General features: G+C 36.6%; 5 protein-coding genes across 12 annotated transcripts; 2 read left to right on the top strand and 3 right to left on the bottom strand.

Annotated features, from left to right (window-relative positions):
- Positions 1-5: 5 nt before the first annotated feature.
- Prx4 (Peroxiredoxin 4) lies at positions 6-1400 on the bottom strand. Its single transcript, XM_011316405.1, has 5 exons — positions 1078-1400; positions 788-905; positions 482-721; positions 244-409; positions 6-136 (listed from the first exon to the last, which is right to left on the bottom strand). Exons 1-5 carry the CDS (start codon positions 1253-1255, stop codon positions 86-88), a joined length of 753 nt encoding a protein of 250 aa, XP_011314707.1. The 5' UTR covers positions 1256-1400; the 3' UTR covers positions 6-85.
- A 3979-nt stretch (positions 1401-5379) lies between these two features.
- Positions 5380-15268, top strand: LOC105273775 (coiled-coil domain-containing protein 130 homolog). Of its 4 annotated transcripts, none has more exons than XM_011316399.1 (8): positions 5380-5467; positions 11421-11778; positions 12000-12204; positions 13370-13438; positions 13519-13608; positions 13668-14126; positions 14206-14522; positions 14595-15268. In XM_011316399.1, the coding sequence occupies exons 7-8, from the start codon at positions 14211-14213 to the stop codon at positions 15198-15200; spliced, it is 918 nt and encodes a 305-aa protein (XP_011314701.1). In that variant the 5' UTR covers positions 5380-5467; positions 11421-11778; positions 12000-12204; positions 13370-13438; positions 13519-13608; positions 13668-14126; positions 14206-14210; the 3' UTR covers positions 15201-15268. The 4 variants fall into 4 exon arrangements, with proteins under 4 accessions (XP_011314701.1, XP_011314700.1, XP_011314702.1 ...); XM_011316398.1 differs by having other exon boundaries at positions 12000-13028; positions 13084-13438; XM_011316400.1 differs by lacking the exons at positions 14206-14522; positions 14595-15268 and adding an exon at positions 12854-13028 and having other exon boundaries at positions 5381-5467; positions 13084-13438.
- On the top strand, positions 7089-8438 carry LOC105273773 (gustatory receptor 68a-like). The gene is made up of 4 exons (XM_011316394.1): positions 7089-7866; positions 7949-8038; positions 8103-8188; positions 8302-8438. The coding sequence occupies exons 1-3, from the start codon at positions 7585-7587 to the stop codon at positions 8181-8183; spliced, it is 453 nt and encodes a 150-aa protein (XP_011314696.1). The 5' UTR covers positions 7089-7584; the 3' UTR covers positions 8184-8188; positions 8302-8438.
- LOC105273774 (odorant receptor Or2-like) lies at positions 8221-10054 on the bottom strand. Of its 2 annotated transcripts, none has more exons than XM_011316395.1 (9): positions 9893-10054; positions 9693-9812; positions 9516-9633; positions 9199-9463; positions 9017-9139; positions 8835-8925; positions 8630-8766; positions 8445-8577; positions 8221-8372 (listed from the first exon to the last, which is right to left on the bottom strand). In XM_011316395.1, the coding sequence occupies exons 1-9, from the start codon at positions 10037-10039 to the stop codon at positions 8322-8324; spliced, it is 1185 nt and encodes a 394-aa protein (XP_011314697.1). In that variant the 5' UTR covers positions 10040-10054; the 3' UTR covers positions 8221-8321. The 2 variants fall into 2 exon arrangements, with proteins under 2 accessions (XP_011314697.1, XP_011314698.1); XM_011316396.1 differs by having other exon boundaries at positions 9199-9280.
- Reps (RALBP1 associated Eps domain containing) lies at positions 15260-19060 on the bottom strand. 4 transcript variants are annotated; one of them, XM_011316402.1, is made up of 4 exons: positions 17103-19060; positions 16968-17032; positions 16714-16888; positions 15260-16481 (listed from the first exon to the last, which is right to left on the bottom strand). In XM_011316402.1, exons 1-4 carry the CDS (start codon positions 18523-18525, stop codon positions 16297-16299), a joined length of 1848 nt encoding a protein of 615 aa, XP_011314704.1. In that variant the 5' UTR covers positions 18526-19060; the 3' UTR covers positions 15260-16296. The 4 variants fall into 4 exon arrangements, with proteins under 4 accessions (XP_011314704.1, XP_011314705.1, XP_011314703.1 ...); XM_011316403.1 differs by having other exon boundaries at positions 16768-16888; XM_011316401.1 differs by having other exon boundaries at positions 16681-16888; positions 17103-19059.
- Positions 19061-19138: the final 78 nt, after the last annotated feature.

The following is a 19138-nucleotide window of genomic DNA, read 5'->3' as shown; positions in this document are numbered from 1 at the left end:
GGTGATAGACTGGAAGACTTTTTATAAATTTCATTTAATGTATAAAACACTGGGATACAAGTGACGGATGTAAAAATATCAGCACCTAGTTCGTTTTGGCAAAGAACTTCTTCTTGTCCACTGGATTTGGAATTATCTGAAATAAATAATTTTTGTATTTTTTTACGAGACGATCATGTTGACAATTGGAATGACGTTCAATTCTATGAGAGAAGGAATAAAGTTAAGTTTTTTTGTACGCACTGTGTCTTGGCCGGGTTTCCATCCAGCTGGGCAGACCTCTCCATGTTCATCGGTATACTGGAAGGCTTGAACCAGACGAAGGGTTTCGTCCACTGATCGGCCCACTGGCAGATCATTCATTGTTATCTGGCGTAGGTTTCCCTTGCCATCGATTATAAATAGAGCTCTGCAAAATGAAATTATTTGTGTTGAAAGCAAAAGTCACTCAGCCAAGTTATTCTGCTTATTAATTATTTACCTCAGCGTGTGCCCCAGATCTTCCAGATAAACTCCATAATCTTTCGATATTTTGTGCGTTAAATCAGAGAGAAGAGGAATTTTTATTTTATCCAGTCCTCCTTCTTTCCTCGGAGTATTCATCCAGGCCAAATGTGTAAACTGAGAGTCCACAGAAGCTGCGATCACCTCTGCATTCAATTTCTTGAACTCTTCAACTCTATCTGAGAATGCCAGAATCTCCGTTGGACATACAAAAGTGCTGTAATGAAAATATCAATGGATATTGACTTCCTCGAGTTATTGATAAGATTTTTTATTCACTCACAAGTCCAAAGGGTAGAAGAAGAAGACAACGTATTTTCCTTGGTAATCACTCAATTTGATCTCCTTGAATTCCCCATTGATCACAGCTGTTGCTTCCCAGTGTGGGGCAGGTTTTCCAACTGCAAAGAAAAATGTATTTATTCCCTCATAACATTATTAATTAATACAAATAAATAAAAAAATAAATAATGAATAATTGACTTATATTCATTTATTTTGATGATCCAATAGTGCGGCAATTTTAATGAAAATTTCATGCATTAAAAAAAGAGAATAATGAACAAAACTTACTGACTGCCTTTGTGGTATGCAATTGATGCCCAGCATGTTTATTACCGGCTGGATAAACCGACCCCCCGGCATATGAATAGCAGGCGTCATTATCGACAAAATGACTAGCCGAAGAGCCACTTTTATTGTTAATCAGCAGGCAAATTAGACTTAGAAACAGGGACTTAACGTGACACATTGTTCAATATTCAACAGGCAGGGTTTATCTACAGACGAAATGAGCAGACGTGTCTCATGTTTTTCGATTATTTACCCACGCATCACACATAACTGCTTATATACTTGTAGATCTTCGTTGTAGCTGTTTGGAAACCGTCTCAATCAGTTCTGGGGCTTTGAGTGACTCCAGCGGCATCGTAGTACTGCACCCCAAGAGAGGGAGGGCACCACACGCAATGGGGGTGTCGTCCCGTCAGCCGACTCGGTAACTGCCTCATTAGCAGTCCTGCTGTCAGAGGGACCAGTCAACTCGGTGAATTTTATTTTATGTGTTACGAAATTGGTATTCACTGAAATAGAAAAATGACAAATTTTCAAAACAGTATCAGGGGAGCATGAAAATCGAGGAGGTATTCACTGAAATTTGAAAATTCGAAATTTTTGAAAAAGTATCAGGTGAGCATGAAAGTCGAGGAGGTATTCAATGAAATTTGAAAAATTCGAAATTTTCAAAAAAGTATCAAGGGAGCATGAAAACCGAGGAGGTATTCACTGAAATTTTAAAATTCGAAATTTTCAAAAAAGTATCAGGGGAGCATGCAAATTGAGGAGATATTCACTGAAAATTGAAAATTCGAAACTGTTCGAAAAGTATCAGGGGAGCATGAAAATCGAGGAAGTATTCACTGAAATTGAAAAATTAAAAATTTTCAAAAAAGTAACAAGAGAGCATGAAATACGAGGAGGTATTCACTGAAATCTGAAATTTCGAAAAGTATCAGGGGAGCATGAAAATCGAGGAGGTATTCACTGAAATTTAAAAATTTTAAATTTTCAGAAAATAAAATTCACCGAGTTGACTGGCCCCTCTGACAGCGGGACTGCTACTGAGGCAGTTACCGAGTCGGCTGACGGGCAGACCCCCCACCATTGGGTGCGGTCCCCTCTTTCTCTTGGGGTGAGGTGGGGTACAATGCCGGTGGGGTCACTCAAACCCCCATTGGGCGGCTCAGTCGAGGGAGTATCTCACCCCAAAAGAAAGTGGGGGCCGCACCCAATGGTGGGGGTCTGCCCGTCAGCCGACTCGGTAACTGCCTCAGTAGCAGTCCCGCTGTCAGAGGGACCAATTGACCGGGTGGATTTTATTTTCTGAAAATTTAAAATTTTTAAATTTCAGTGAATACCTCCTCGATTTTCATGCTCCCCTGATACTTTTCGAAATTTCAGATTTCAGTGAATACCTCCTCGTATTTCATGCTCTCCTGTTACTTTTTTGAAAATTTTTAATTTTTCAATTTCAGTGAATACCTCCTCCATTTGCATGCTCCCCTGATACTTTTTTGAAAATTTCGAAATTTTCAAATTTCAGTGAATACCTCCTCGATTTTCAGGCTCTCCTGATACTTTTTGAAAAATTTCGAATTTTCAAATTTCAGGGAATACCTCCTCCATTTTTATGCTCCTCTGGTACTGTTTTGAAAATTTGTCATTTTTCTATTTCAGTGAATACCAATTTCGTAACACATAAAATAAAATTCACCCAGTTGACTGGTCCCTCTGACAGAAGGACTACTAATGAGGCAGTTACCGAGTCGGCTGACGGGACGACACCCCCATTGCGGGGGGCATCCTTCCTCTCCTAGGGTGCAGTACTACGATGCCGCTGGGGTCACTCAAACCCCCAGAACTGAGCCTCTACTTCAGTCAATCCTCTTCGATTGAAATCCTCAAAAAAAAAGGTACGCATGCGCAAGCGCGCAAATAAGACCCCGAAAAATTTGAGGTCGAAGTCCAGGTGCAAGATTAAATCATTACAAATATTGATGGTCAATGGATTCTCGTTAAACATTTGTTGTAGATATTTTCTGCATTGAAGTATTGAAGACCACAAAATTCTTTTTTTCCTAATCTTATCAGTTCATTTATGCCCAAAATCTTCATCGAACTGCACCATTATTACTAAGCATGTGACTATGGAGCAGGTCATCTGCAGGAATAATAATATTACCTGTATTTACTCATTAATTATAATATTGTCCTTACCCGAACTAGGAGATGATGATTCACATCACAGAGTCCAAACAGCGAAACTTTGATTTCTTTTCGTAATAATTGAAGAGAAAATATATCAAATTGCTGGAAAATTTTTAAAAATTATTGTCTCATATTAATTTATCGATAATTAAATTATTTACCACTTTCATATTTTCTGATCCTAAATGGTCACCCAAAATAGACAGAAGGATTTGTGATGTGCGTTGAGCTTCAGAAGAAACAGAATTACAACTGCTTGCGATTATTATAGCAGCCGAGACAGGAAAAATCACCCAATGAACGATCGATGATATATATAGGAGATCCCAATTATTTGGATGAACATCTCTCAAGTACAACCAATAGAAATAAATGTTCCCCGTTATGTAGATAATGTGGGATGCTAGTGTAATTGATAAAGGAGCCGCAAAAAGAGCCACAATCTTGTACAAAAGACCGCATATCTCTTGATGGAGTTGTCTGAAGAGCCACAACTCATCATCCAATACAACTCGTTTCCTTCTGAACAATAAAAACAATCGTGAACATCAAAGCGAGAGAATAATTAAAATAGCTAAAAAAGTTGACATGCTTGAACAATTTTTACTGAAAATTTTATCATCCTTTGAAATATTCAGAATAATCAAGAGATTAATTGAAAAACCAGGACAATATTCTCGTCAGAGGATGCTATATTATAAAATTCCGTTATTTCATTACTCTGAGACAATCCTGAAGAGCTGATGTCTTTTGCGCGCCTCGAAAATCAGTTCCAATTGCATATTCAAGCGCCGGAATTTCAAGTGCACTAGCATAATTGCTGTGACAAATAATATCATCATGTTGTAGTTTGTAACACGTACGACATGATATGTCCACCACAATATTGAATCGAATTCGGGCATTAACTTTGCAGCAACACTCATTGCGTATGTCATTAATAATATATACAAAATATTGAAGAAAAGTATGAAAGAGGCGATTTTTTTGACATATCTATTATAATCACAAGCGATATGCAGTTTTTTCTCAATGATCTGACTTCTTTTTAGATAATCGATGATTTCGAATAATCGATTTTGGAGGCATGCGAAGGAAATCCAACAGCACGTGTGTTCCACGAATGCCTGCACCACTATTTGTTGATCCATAATTAAAAAAACTTGAGTTTCACTAGGTGTTGTTATTCGATTTCTTTCCATGAAAACTTTTCCGCAGATAAATACAAATATTATTGCACGGGATAAAGCGTAAAATGGAGCGAAACAACAAGATTTTATCGTTCCATCACTCGTCAGTCGAAGTGGATTAAGTCCCAAAATATTTTCGAAACGAAATAATATTATGAAATACCACGATTTTTTGTCGAATAAATGCATTTGTCAAGATTACTGGCAAATATTTTTCGTTTTAATTTAATCCACCCTAGTACATGGACTCAGGAAAAATACTGAGTTTCTTTCTGAATAATTTCCAAATGGAAAAATTTTTCAATTACTCGAACCAACAATTGTCCTAATAGCATTCACTCATTTGCAAATGCCAGTTAAATCGAAAGTAATTTTATCGTGTAATATTCCTGGAAAGGTTGTTATTGATTGAACCGATGAGTTCACATTTGGGAAACAATCTTTATTGTTCTAGACAATTCACAATAACTTCCGTTGTTTATGGAACTGTTCAATCAGTTCTTCTAGCAATACCCGCGTGATTCTGTAAATCAAGCTGAATCATTATGATGAATTGAGTGATCATGGATCCAAATACCTAAATGAAGAATATCAATTATCGCAATTGGTCATCAATAATTTACAATAATTAAGTAATTACTCTGTAAAGAAGCTGAGGATTCAGCTCTAAGAGTCCGTACAGACTGAATTTCGTGGGATCCTGAAGAAGTTGTAGTGACAGCATTTTTACCTTGAGTCCACAGTAAAGAAACAATTATGTACAATTGTGTGATACATTGATAACTAATAATAATAATATTTACCTCATCAGTGACGACTTGATTACGTGGAATGGATATCCGGTGCAGAATAGACGCCACACGATTTGCTTCCTTCATTGTTGAATTCACAATATCAATAGTGATAAAGGCCCTAACAACGTGGATAACTGCCCACAACATCAGAATAACAGACGCAGTAGAATCTTCCCATTTCCAGTCACCATTTACAACATGAAGACAAACTACGTAAGTATACGATGTCACATTCCATGTGTCCGTACATAAATTAAACAATATTGGTGCGCGAAAAAAAATTTCGATCATCTTCAGCAGTCTTCTAAAATCAGCTTCTATGCTGGAAGAACTTTTCAGAAGACTGACGATATCTTTCTCATATTCCCTGCAACATCAATATATCCAAGAGCCGTTACTCACTGATTAATCTAATTAATTAGAGAAGTCCTCACCTATCTCTTGGGATTTCATGTCATGTTTCCATTGCCTCGGGAATATTTTCAATGAATTCATTCATCGTGCGGATTTTTTTTTTCATAATCATCAGCAAGGATACATAAATTATTGGAATCATGTGAACGCTACCGCGCATTGTATTCCAAATTGTCCAGGCGATGAGTTCCATGAGTGATTCAAATGTGAAGAACATGTGATGATAGAATATTGGAATGTGGAAAGCAATGATGCAGAATGTTACGAAATACTTAGCTTGTCTGAGCAGTTCTTCATCGTCCTGCGTGATATCGAGGATTTCAAGGGATTTTTGTATCTTCTTGGATTTTTTAATAATCGTGGACAACAGCTGTTCGGAAAAGAGTACATTTATCCAGCAAGCGATGAGCGCCATAAGTTCAGTAATTACGCTCATATAATTCATAAAATACAGCATATAAGTGCCATCGAATGAAAATGTTAAATGCCTGTATCTTATTGTGTATAAAAAACTGCATACGTAAATGATGGAACATGTGCACGTATGAATTGTCCCCAGGACGGAATATTTCAGACTGCTATTATCCATTATCACGAAGGGATATAATCCTATCATTTTGAAATAGTTGAGTACAACTTTGTCCACCAGACTGTCAAATTTTGTTGAGTTAATTGAGACGTTGAATAAATTGGAGGACTTCGAACAGAACGACTTCATCACGATTGTTTTAGAAGAAAGCTATGGAAGAAACTGACAAAATAGGGAAATAAGAGCTCGTCGTGAATGGGTAATCAATAATCGATCTACCAAGTGCTATAATAATTATGGATGTTATGGTTGTCTTTTGGTGATGGTTAATTAAATTACGAAGTAATTAGTTGATTGAAATATTGAAATTTTGAATTTTTGATTCCAATCATCAAGAAATCCCTTTCATTCGTATTCTACTGTCACGAGCTGTCGTTTCGATGACAAACGAGCGATCTCCAGATATATTAAAAGGATAATAATCGATTTTTATGCTGTCTATGTACTTTCAGAATGGACTCCTCATTTCCCCGATAAATACGCGTCAATATCGTGACAATTCTTCAGTAACTATTACCACATGGATTGAGAGGATGAGAGAACTAGACGATTTACCACTTTCTCGATTTACCTATTATTACTTGAAGATCCTTGGTTTATGCCCGTTCAATTTTTCTCATGAAAATATTTGCGTGCGATCCTCCAGTCTGGTAATTTACACATGCGGATTGGGCACAGTGTACACATTTATTTTTATCTGGATGATGAAATACAGGGCGTCGGTTATATTTTCATGCGAAACTCCAATTTCTGTGATCGCTGATATGTTAAGTATAATTTTTGAATTTTTAACAATTGTGTCTGTCTGGGTAAATGCAATTTTTTTGCAAAATATCGTATGTGAAATTGTGAAGGGCTTTCGACGAATATCTCAGTCCCTTAGACAACTAAATATCACGAAAAATCTGGACATTATCGTACGGAGAATTAATTACATGGTGATATTAATAACTAGTGGTTACATCATTACAATTATTTTGGGACTTGTAATTATACCCACACGAGGACACGTTAATTTATTAGTGCGGATAACATTCAACGGTTGTCGTGGCATCGGCCATGTCATTACGGGATTATTCATCAGTGTATTAGTGACATTAAAAGGATATTTGCATTTCGTTCATAGATTCGTCAGAGGATATCCCGACAGTTTTAAGGTTTCGATGGAAAAAGGATTATTTTCAGAAAGGTCATTTCTCTGGGGTATTTGATTTTGGGGGGAATTATAAGATGAGAATCTTCTTGTAGGACTCAAGGCTGCAGTCATCAAGTGATCTGTCTTCGAGCACTTGCCCAGGTGCATGTAGAACTCCAAACTATTTTGAAAATGGTGGAGATTTATTTTCGAGCGCCAATTTTATTCTTTCTCATTGCACACTTCATCAACATTGCCTCGTACTTCTACGTTATATGTTTGCATTTAAAACAAGGACCCGATAAACCTATCACAGCCACATTCCTCTTATTCCTCATGTGGCTGATAATTCATGTTGTCGAAGTGCTCGCAACAATTGAGGCAGTGAACTCTGTCATTCTTCAGGGAAATCAGACAGGGAATATTTTCCACAAATTAATTATTGAATATTATTCCACAGACGTCGTAGAGGCTGTGGGTAACATTTAATTATCAGAAACTGTTGACATTATTATTTGAATAATGAATTTTGTGCAATTATTAACGTTAATTACAGGTGAAAATGATATCCTTACGAATTCATCAGGAACCAATGAAGTTCAGTTTGTATGGATTCGTAGATTTAAATCCATCGCTGATGTACAGAGTCAGTAATTGTTTTTTTATCACTCAAGTTGTCATGAACTCAGTGGATTAATCGTGCATTACAGGTTTTTAGCGCAATCACCACTTACTTTATCGTAATGATACAGCTTGATATTCAGAATGAATCTGATGAAAATCATTGTTAATTCAAGTAAGTCAAGGAATATTTGTAGTCAACCGTCTTCTAGCATCCTTTATTTAAAAAACTATTCAAAACTATAAATATCAATCGCAAATACTAATCGTCTGCTACTTTCTACCCAGAGATTTTTCCCTCGAGGGATTCATTTCATGGACTTGAAGAGAGTGAAATATGACAGAGATGCTCTCATCGCCTGGAAGCAATAATCAATATTTAATTGACCACTAAAAATTATGGATCATCAATCATAAATTGTTCAACTCGCCATTCCAAAGGTTGCTAATGACATTGGAAATAACTTGCAAGCTGTTATTTCACGTGGTTTCATGCTCTTTGCCATTATGGGTAATAGCATTCGCTGCAAATGGCATGGCAATTCATACCACTCATTCTGATAACTGAAAATTAATTGTGAAACTTTTGGAAACTTCTGTTACATGGAATACTCACGCCAGAATAAAAATACTTTCGCCTTGTTCAAGAATCAAGTGTCCTTGCCAGCAATTATAAAACAGATGCATTGTACCCCCGAAATTGAAAAGAGTCAATCTCACAAAACCCAAGAAATCTGGTTTATTCAGAATAGCCTGCAGTTTTTTTTTAATAATTGCACTTTCTTTCACAATTAGATTGAAAATTAGGGAGAGGTACTTACTCCAACTCCACAAGCCGTTAGAGTCATTGTATTTCCTGCTCCAACGATCAACAGTACAACTTGATCCCAATGTTCTACGATCTCCAAAAATCTACACAATCATCCAAATAAATTAATATCACAATGTGCATAATCGCTTCAAGCGGGGAATGCGTTGATAAAAAAGTTGATGCAATGTTTACTTAAAAATTCGATTGTGTATTCGCACACAATAAATTATTTCTTTGGCAACTGCTTCCTCTCTCAGTGATAATGCTGTCCCGTCATTCGCCAGAAATGTTGCATGTAGATTTTGCAGATGCATTCTGTAAATAATCATGTTAAATATTTTTCGGATTTGATATATCAGATTTATTATACGCACTTCAGGATCTCCAACATTCCACACGCGTGTTGAATGAACATCGCGCACATTTGATCGAAAGCAACGAGACATGTAACTGATACTGGAATTGTCATGTATGCATGCAATTGTATTGGATAATAATATTTGTTCTGATCTACGAAGTACTCCGTATGATAAACATACACATGCGGTCGAGATTCATTCAGAGGCAATACAATATTTAAAATTATTGGGACAAGCGGAGTAACTAGATACACCGCTGTTGTTCCATAAATTCCTATTACTAAAAAAATCGTTGAGTCATTGCAATAATAATTGGTTAATTTTATTCGTACTTGCATAAATGACGTATAATATTTGACTGGGCCTTCGAAATTTCTCCAGAATATCCGCATCGAATTTGTTCCTCAAGTTGCTCCAATCGTACTGCATGTGCATTAGCAACTGTTCAATCTGCATTACAATTCCATTAATTAAATAACTGCCAATTGAAAAAAAAAAACGATGTGTACCTTTTCATGGTGATAACTCCAATTTATAAATTTCGATATACTTGCGAGATGAAGTCCCAACATCGGAATGCAGTCCATCATTTTGTAGACGTCATTCCGAAATTCGTAGAATTTGATAATCTGATTTGATAAAAAGTGTTCAGAAAATATGATTAAGCAGAATGATTTAATGACTGTTCTTTTTGGATTCGTCTAACTACCGATGGCACGAATATACTCAGCAAGAGTGATATTATCAGGTACTTCCGAATATTGCTTTCCATCTTGGACTGAAACGGCCACTGGCCAAACCATTTCATAACTCGTATGTAAAAATAAAAGGGAGAATCTCTGAAAATATCTTCCATATTTAACCCTTTGAACTGTTCGTGTAAAAAGTGGAGAATGCTTTTTTCATTTCCTCTGTTTGAAGATTTCTCCTATCAATTTTTCGTGGAAAATTACAGGCACCACCTGATTAATTACAACCTGCCGGTACAAAGTGAATTTTTAACGAGACAGCCGGTGGTCTATACCTCAGTCGGCGCATATTAATAAAAAATTCAGAAGCCCTAGTACCTCTCGGTTTTAACAGAAATCATATCCCCGTGTCCATTTCCAGTGATTCCCGTCGTCATCATCATCATGAAAGTGAATACCGGGTGTTAATAATAAATTCATAAAAATTTCACATCAAAGTGCGTAATTTCAAATTACCGAATATTTGTTATCGTAAAATTATCATTACGTAAACTAAAACAAGTGATCGATCTTGGTGAGATAATATATCGATTATTTGTATATTCAGCATAAAATTATAATTAATGACAATAAAGTCTTATCGCAGCCCATAAATATTTCATCCCTACAAGTTGCTTTCAGGACACATCCAATTCCCCTCCATCGCATTTCATAAATTACGGAATTGATTATTCCCGGAAAAACCACTCTATCAAAATGTACAGTCGACTAATAACTAATGATTATTCCTTCCAGAATGTCGGCTAGGATGATCACAAAAATTGTCCACGATCATTCATTGAATCGATTTGTCTATTACTACCTGAAAGTTCTCGGTTTGTGTCCATTTAATTTTTCCAGGGATCATACGTTACTTCGTTGTAATATCTCTACGGTGTACACGTGGATTCTCTGCATACTCTTCACAATTACTTTTTCGATTACGATTAAGTGTAGATTCTCCCAGACGTATTCCTGTGAGACCCCCATATTTGTGATTGCCAACGGTTCGACAATTATTCTCGAATTTGTGATGATCATGTCTATCTGGTTGAATGGAATATTTTTGACGGACACGATTCGCCTTATCATTAGATATTTCACCCGCATATCAGAGTCTCTGCGACGATTTGACTATCAGGAAGATTCCAACTGCATCATCCGGAGAATGAACTATCTCGTATTACTAGTAAATAGTGCGTATCTCATTTTAATGATTATGAACAGTGTCATTAAACCTTCTGCAGAAATGGTCGATCGACTCGCGAGAGGTATTTTCACCGCTGTCCGGGGTATCAGTTACATCATCCTAGTGATTTTTATTTGTTCTTTGGAATTATTGAGACAATATCTCTGTTTTATTAATAAATGTATCGGGAAATTTCCCGAGAGTGTTTGCAGTTTATCTGGTGTCACTGTTTCCTGCGGGAGGTATTCGATTTTTTGTTCATCATTCAATTTTTTTGAACAATTTTTCACCAAGCATTTGGGAACCATTTTTTGTTGCAGGATTTGGGAAGTTCAGGAGGCGAAGTATCTGACAGGTCTTTTTGAAGTACACGGGGATATTCGAACGCTTCTGGAATTGATAGAAAAATATTTCCGAATGCCCATTTTCTTTTTTCTTTTGGCGCATTTTATCGACGTAGCTTCCTATTTTTATCTCATCTGTATGAATTTGAGGGAAGGATCCGATGGAACTATGAGATCAGGATTTGTGATGTTTCTTGGATGGCTAATCATTCATATTGCTGAAGTACTGATGACAGTTGAAGCAGTGAATTCAGTTATTCATCAGTCAAATTACACCGGAAATATTTTCCATCAGATGATTACAAAATATTATCCAACCACTATCTGTGATACTGTAAGTGAAATGAGAGGAATCATGGAATATTTAATATTAAAAAAAACCATTACACATATTTTTTCACTGCAGGCGAAAGTGATATCTCTACGAATAATCCAACAGCCAATGAAATTTAGTCTATACGGATTGATGGATTTAAATTCATCATTGTTACGCAGTGTAATATTTTATTTCAGGGGATTTAATCATGAATTCATTAAACTTATCGCTTCTTTCAGGTTTTCAATGCAATGGCCACTTATTTTGTGATAATGATACAACTCGATATCCAAAATCAATCACAAAAGCCTCGGTGTTGATTAAGATTATTGACGATAAGAGTGGAAGAAATCGATTTATCAACGATATCGCATTGTACATTACTACTGTCATCAGAAGTGATGGATCATCAACGTGAAGAGTATAAGTGGTACAATGAAATTGGTATGCAAAAAATCGATGTGTGCTATTTTCTTTGCGAACGGTTCTAGTCAGGCGGATCAGTACGAAAACATTTTCCATCTTTTTACGGATGCATAATAATCAACCGACTGCTAATTGAAGGATCAACAAATCTCGCTGATTACATTAATAAAATAAAAAATGATTATCGATAGAAAAACCTGCGGACGATTTCTCAACCGATTTATCTATTATTATTTCAAAATTCTAGGTGTATGGTCTTTTAAATATTCCAATGAAAGAGTTTTAGTGCGTTGTTATGTGGCGACAATTTATATATGTACACTTTGTGTTATTTACGTCGTCCTTTTTATTCTCCTGATGAAATTTCGGATGACGCATGTATTACCCTGTGAAACTCCTCTCGTCATGATCGCCGACGCTCTCAGTATTATTCTGGAATTCTTAACAATCCTGTCAATATGGATCAATGCAGCCTTCTCTCAAGATCTTCTCCGTGTGATAATCAATGGCTTCAATGATCTATCAGCCTCATTACGGGCTCTAGAAATTGAAACGAATAACGATACAATAGTGAAAAAATCCAATTATCTCGCACTTCTAGTAAATAGTGTGTACTTCTGCTTAAACACCTACAACATGTTAGTTTTTTTTGACGTAACAATTGTAGGACTCGACCGCATGGTTTTATGGTTCATCTTCAATACTTTTCGAGTACTTCCTCATACTTGTACCGTGTACTTCATATGTGCGGTCTTAAATGTGAAACGTCATCTATCAATTGTCAATGATTGTGTCAAAAAATTACCAATCAATATGTCGCAATTGAATATTCATCGTGGAAGGTAAATTGATATTCACTCCAACACCGCTAGCATGTGAATTGGTAATCTATTCTAGGTCTTGCAGTTGTGATAATGAAATCATGTGTCTCAGAGTACTTGCTGAAGTACACATGGAACTTCGAGGTATTCTGAAAATCATAGAACAGTACTTCCGAGCCCCAATGTTATTTATTCTGTTGACACACTTCGTTGACATGGCGTCGTACTTGTACGTCATTTGTCTACATTCTATGAACAAATTCACCATTTCGTTGAAACTTGCCATATTTATAACTTGGCTGATAATACATACTATTGAAGTACTGATAACAAATGAAGTGATCAATGATGTTGTTCTTCAGGCGAATGCGATGGGGAATACATTTCATCATATGATTACTGAATATTATCCTGTATACGTGGTAAATACGGTGAGGAGACGAGAAAAATTGAATTAATTATTGCATTATTAATCATTGAATTATTAATTATTGAATTACTGATGGGACAGGTGAAAATTATATCGTTACGAATTCTCCAGAAGCCACTGAAATTCTCTTTATTTGGAATAATCTGTCTTCACTCATCGCTTTTGTTTACAGTGAGTGATATTTTTTATTTTTACAATCTTGAGATGTTCATTTTTATTATTGTCTTCAGGTTTTCAGTGCGATGGCAAAGTACTTCGTCATAATGATCCAGCTGGATATCCAGAATGGATCAAATGTAACTCAGTGCTGATCCAACCCCTTCTGTTGACCTGTTTTAAAGATGAAAATTGAAATTTTGCGCGGAAGCAATATGAGGATCAAATAAAAATTGATAAACAATTTTTTCGTGAACAAAGTGTTTATATTTTTTACGGACATATTTTTCTGTTCAAAAACTGTAAATATCGATACCAGCGAAGAAATGTCGACCTAAGGATCGATTGAGACTATCGAAAGCTGTATCGATTCTGCAAAGTATCGATGTTCACGGGCTGAATACAACTTTCTGTCAATGTTATCAATCTAACTTGAATGTAAAGATTCAAGCACTGATTTCAACGGTCTTAATTATTTTTAGAGATAATTGTGTACTAATTAACGTTCAGCAGTTTTGTTAATACAAATTCAGGTGAGACTGGGAGATAAATTAATTAAAAATAAAAAGTTAGGTTATATTCAGCAAAAATTTATTTAACTTTTCTTTCCAGAAACAATGGGTGAACGTAAGGGACAGAATTTATATTATCCTCCAGATTATGACCCCAAGGTCGGGGGTCTCAACAAGTTCCTGGGTACTCATGCTCTTCGAGAACGAGCTCGTAAACTCCACATGGGAATCCTCATCATTAGATTTGAAATGCCCTTTAATATCTGGTGTGAGGGCTGTGGAAATCATATTGGCATGGGAGTGCGTTACAATGCTGAGAAGAAAAAAATCGGAATGTACTACAGCACTCCGCTGTACTCGTTTCGAATGAAATGTCATTTGTGTGACAATCATTTCGAAATAAAAACCGATCCAGGAGTATGTCTGCTATTATTGTTGAGTTCAATCAGCTGATAAAATATTAAGTAATTTTCTTCGTTAATTTTTCAGAATTTAACGTATGTCATAGAGAGTGGAGCTCGTCGTCAGGAAAACCGTTGGGATCCAAAGGAAAATGAACAAGTGGTACCCGAGACAAAAGAAGTATCAAAAAGACTGTACGATGATGCAATGTTCAAATTAGAACACGGTGTGGATGACTTGAAAGCATCGAAAACACAGGATCCAGCTATAAACAAAATTCTAGCTAAAAATGAATCGCGATGGCAGGACGACTATTCGGCAAATGCCGCACTTCGTGCTGCTTTCAGGAGTCGAAAGAACGAGGACAAAGAGAGGAAAAAAGAAATTCCTTTATTGAAGAGTGTTGGAGTCGAATTGGATCTAGTAGATGAGCATGAGGATGACGTTAAATTGGCGAGAATTCTCATGCGTAACAAAAAAAGGGAACCAAAGAGAAACAAAACTCTGTCACTCAAACGATTGGTCTCAATTGTCTCCAAATCCAAATCTAAACGAAAAGGAAATCTAGGCATTCAGAGTAAACCACAAATAATTGAACAGAAAAAAATTCTGAGTAATTCTGACAGCTCCAGTTCATCGAATGTCAATACTTCACTCGTGTCTTATGAGTCATCTAGTTCTGATGGCGATTAGAGATTTTATTACAGTTCCAAAGAATTAGAAGTCTAGAAATAATAAATAATAAGTTAATATCGGTGTAATCATGGTTTTATTCTTGTTATATTTATTTCTCCTCTCATTTTTATCACAAAAAATTCTTTCAATTGTAGATAACTGTTCAATTCAATTCAGGTTTTTTTTATCTACTTGTCTATGTAGAGAAAGCTGTTTATTCATTATTTATTCATTGGCTGATCATTGCCATACAGAAAGCAAATTCCTTCACTCCCGAACATATTTTCATCCCTAATATCTTTTTCTTTCCATCTCTAATAGTTATATACATATATTCCAGTCGCATTTGAACAGTTAAAAGAATGCGATAATTAAATAATTATTTCATTCTCATTGTTCGATAACACAGCAAATATCAATACTTTTGCTTTGTAAATTATTTTCTTTCATCAAACTTGTTACTTTTTTTTGTCAGTGTTACAACGAATAAATAAGTTTTGCTTTTGATTGGTATTATACACTGGTAATAAGAATTACGAAAATACATTTTTGCCCTTTGGCTCAATTACAGTTTTCCCTAATTTGTTGAGCCAAAAAATCGAGACTGGGCTGTGGTCAATCCAAACATATCTTAGAAAGAATATTCCATCATTATCACATGATTTTTAATGGACTATTGAAGACGATATTGAAATAATAGTATGGATTCATAAATTGCATCAATTTTTTATTAGCGAGATTGAAACCAATAAAAACTGCACTTATCAAAAAATAATTCATTCTAAAGAATGTTTAGATGTTAAACACAGCCATTAGTTGATATAATTCCAATATACATTTCGTAGGCTTTATTTCTTCCTTCATTAATCTGATATATTAGTCTTCAATCGGAACGTGAGTTGGCAGAACAGTGGATTATCCAGAAAATTCTAGTGTCAAAATAATAACTGGAGGAAAAATCCCTCCTTCATGTGTAAATAAATAAAAAAAAAGAATACAATAATTGATTATATTTTGAAATTTCCGAAAGGGAAAATCGGGAGTAGAGAAAAGAACGAAATTAGGAGGATAGGGAACGAGCACTGTGATGAATACATGGGTGTATAAATGTTGATCAGGTTATGAGAAGTAGTTTTGCACGTAGATTAATTCTCTCTTGAAGTGCACTAGCTAATTCACGAGTCAATTCTTCACAAACTGAACGTAATTCTGCATTTTTTTCACGCAGTTCTTCGAGGGTTAATTGTTTGCTGCTATCAGTATCATCTTTTCCAGTCTCATCTTCTCCTTCACCACGTTCTGAAATCAATACCGATAATTAGGCCTCTCCTAAATATTTTTTCAATTGTATTTAAGAACTGAATTAATATTTCTCATGCTGAAACCAGATTCAGGGAATGTCTTCAAACTTTCAGGCACAGAACCTAAATGATTTTGTTAGATGATCGAAGATATTAGGAGAAAATAAATGTACTAGAGGGTGTTAATCATTGATTACTTGGACTAGGCTTCCTATAGATATGAAATGCACCGCAGTGTCCAGCAAACTGTTGACTCTGGGATGTAGTCCCACTTTCCACGTTACCAGTATTGTCATCACCTTTTGGTGAGAAGTGTGAAAAATCAGCGACGAATCCTTGACTCTCGCTGACCGTCCTGTGATTGTCACATTCGCTTTTTTGGCCAACTAGTTTCCTTGGTGAGCTCTGTAATTCACATTGATGTAAATTAACAATTCAAAAGAAAACTCACTTAATCATCAAAGCAAAGTACAAAAAATCTTACAGATCCCGGTGAAACTCTCGGCGGAACTGATGGCGGTGCTCCCAGAAAATTCTGTCCATTTTTACCTGAAGAAAAATATGGTTAATATATAATATGTAATTATGAAAATATGTAAAAATCCTATTTTTCCTTTACCTAATTTATTAAGATCAAGACTAGAACTCCTGGTGTGCGTCCGGTAGGGCCTAGGTGGTGGTGGTGGTGGTGGATCCTTTTTGGGTGTCACAACGATTCCCTCCTCTATTTTTTTTCCTGCAACCCTCTGCACCAATCCAACCCCCAGCACATCCTCATCCCCAATGACTCCGCCATTGCTCCCATTAGCTCCAGACGCCAAAATCGCTGCCTCAGGTGTCAGTCTCAATGGCACAGGATGTAAAATCTTGGGATCCCTCTCCACTGCACTTTTTTGAAAATCAAAATTAACAGGTTTAGGCCCAGGACTAGTGAGAGATCCACTCCCAGTGGGTGAGTCTACAAATTTGGTCCACTCTTTACTCTTCTCTCCAGTCTGAATGCCAGCAACAACATCACCCTCAGTCTTGACACTTTCTGGTGGAGTTGGTGGAGGTGGTGGTGGTGGTGGCGGTGGTGGCGCTCCAACACTAGCCCCTACAGCACCCAACGAAATAGCTAAACTCACTGGTAAAACATCAGGAAGTGGAACATGATTTCTCCTCAATACAACAAGATGCATAGCCACATAAAATTCAGGTAATGACAATGCACCATCTCTGGTGACATCGGCAAGCTGCCAAATGCGTCTCAACTCGGCCACTGGTAGTCTCGATTTTTCAAAAAATGTCCTGGCAACTGGTCCAGCCAGCAGGCCATCAGGATCAGGCTGTAATCTGCCAAATTGAGCTGCATAATATTCCCTCTGCTCGTCGCTTATCACCCAAACTTCATCAGGTGGAAAACTCGCGCCATCATCATCACTGCTGTGTCTCTCTGAGCTCTCCTCCTCAGTACCCAAGAGCTGTCTCTGCTCCTCAGATACCAAGAGACCCTGCCAACTACCCGATGCTGAATCCAAAATAGTCTCTGAGCCCAATAGTCCATCGATTCTTTCCTGGGTGACACTGTTCGTTGGAGTTGGTGAATCTGTACTACCTCCAGTCTCTCTTGGGGACTCAGCATCACTCTCACTCTCAGTTGTACTCTCAGGTAATCTTGACATTATTTTCTGACTCTTTGAATCCTCGTCACCTGATGTTGGCCATGAAAATCTAGGCAATGCCATTATCATGCTCAACGTGTCTGTCGTTAGGTCTCTATTTATGTCGATACCTGATTGATGAGCTGCCACTAATTTCAAGGAACAGTAAAACTGCTTACGTCCCATATGAATATTTGACTTTGGACCTGAACATATTTCTAGGATTTTCAATGTTACTTCACGTGGCAAATTTGCGGAACGATAGAGTTCAGCAGCTGTCAACACTGGAACATTCTCTGGATCAGAACTGTCACAACAGTAGACGTATATGTCGTTGTAATAACGGAGCTCGGTCTCACTCAGCTGATCATTCACTTCGGATATCAGTTCCCAATTCATTTTTTAGTTCAAATACACTTTTTTTTTTATTAGTGATCGCTCCCTGGGGTTTATCACTATTTATGGGGGAGGATAATCACAGGGAGTTGATCAGTTATATCCGGATTGCAATGGATTCGTCGGGTTTTTATTGGTCTCTATTATTTCATTTGTAATTTATAATTTCGAATGATGTAAAATCTAGTCGTATGATTTTTATCTTTTTTCGGGGGATTTTTCGATTTTCAGATTTTGTGGAGGGTCCGGGAACCAAAGGGACTACACCGCCGCCATTTTTTTTTACACTACTCCATTTTATGGCGACATCTGGATGAAGTGGGGAATGAAGTTTCAGATTTTTCGTGAAATTTATCGTTGTTTCTTTTATTAGACATTTTGCATTTTTTTTGGAGGTGGACAGTGAAAATTTGAGTGATAGATAGTGTGAAAAATTATCTGTGACATTTATGTGTGTTGATGTCAGTATTTTTATTAATTGCCGAGAATTTTTGAGGCATTTATTCGCGATTGTTGATTGTGCATATGAAATTGGAATAACGGTATCGGCGGGAATGGTCACCTGGGGAGAATGGGTGAGTGTAATTTTGAATTTTTAAATCCGCCAATATACCAG

Source organism: Fopius arisanus, unplaced genomic scaffold, assembly GCF_000806365.1.
Source record: "Fopius arisanus strain USDA-PBARC FA_bdor unplaced genomic scaffold, ASM80636v1 scaffold00007, whole genome shotgun sequence".
Classification (NCBI taxonomy): Eukaryota; Metazoa; Arthropoda; class Insecta; order Hymenoptera; family Braconidae; genus Fopius; species Fopius arisanus.
The sequence above is the reverse complement of the archived record's forward strand: the minus strand, read 5'-3'. Positions and strand labels throughout refer to the sequence as shown.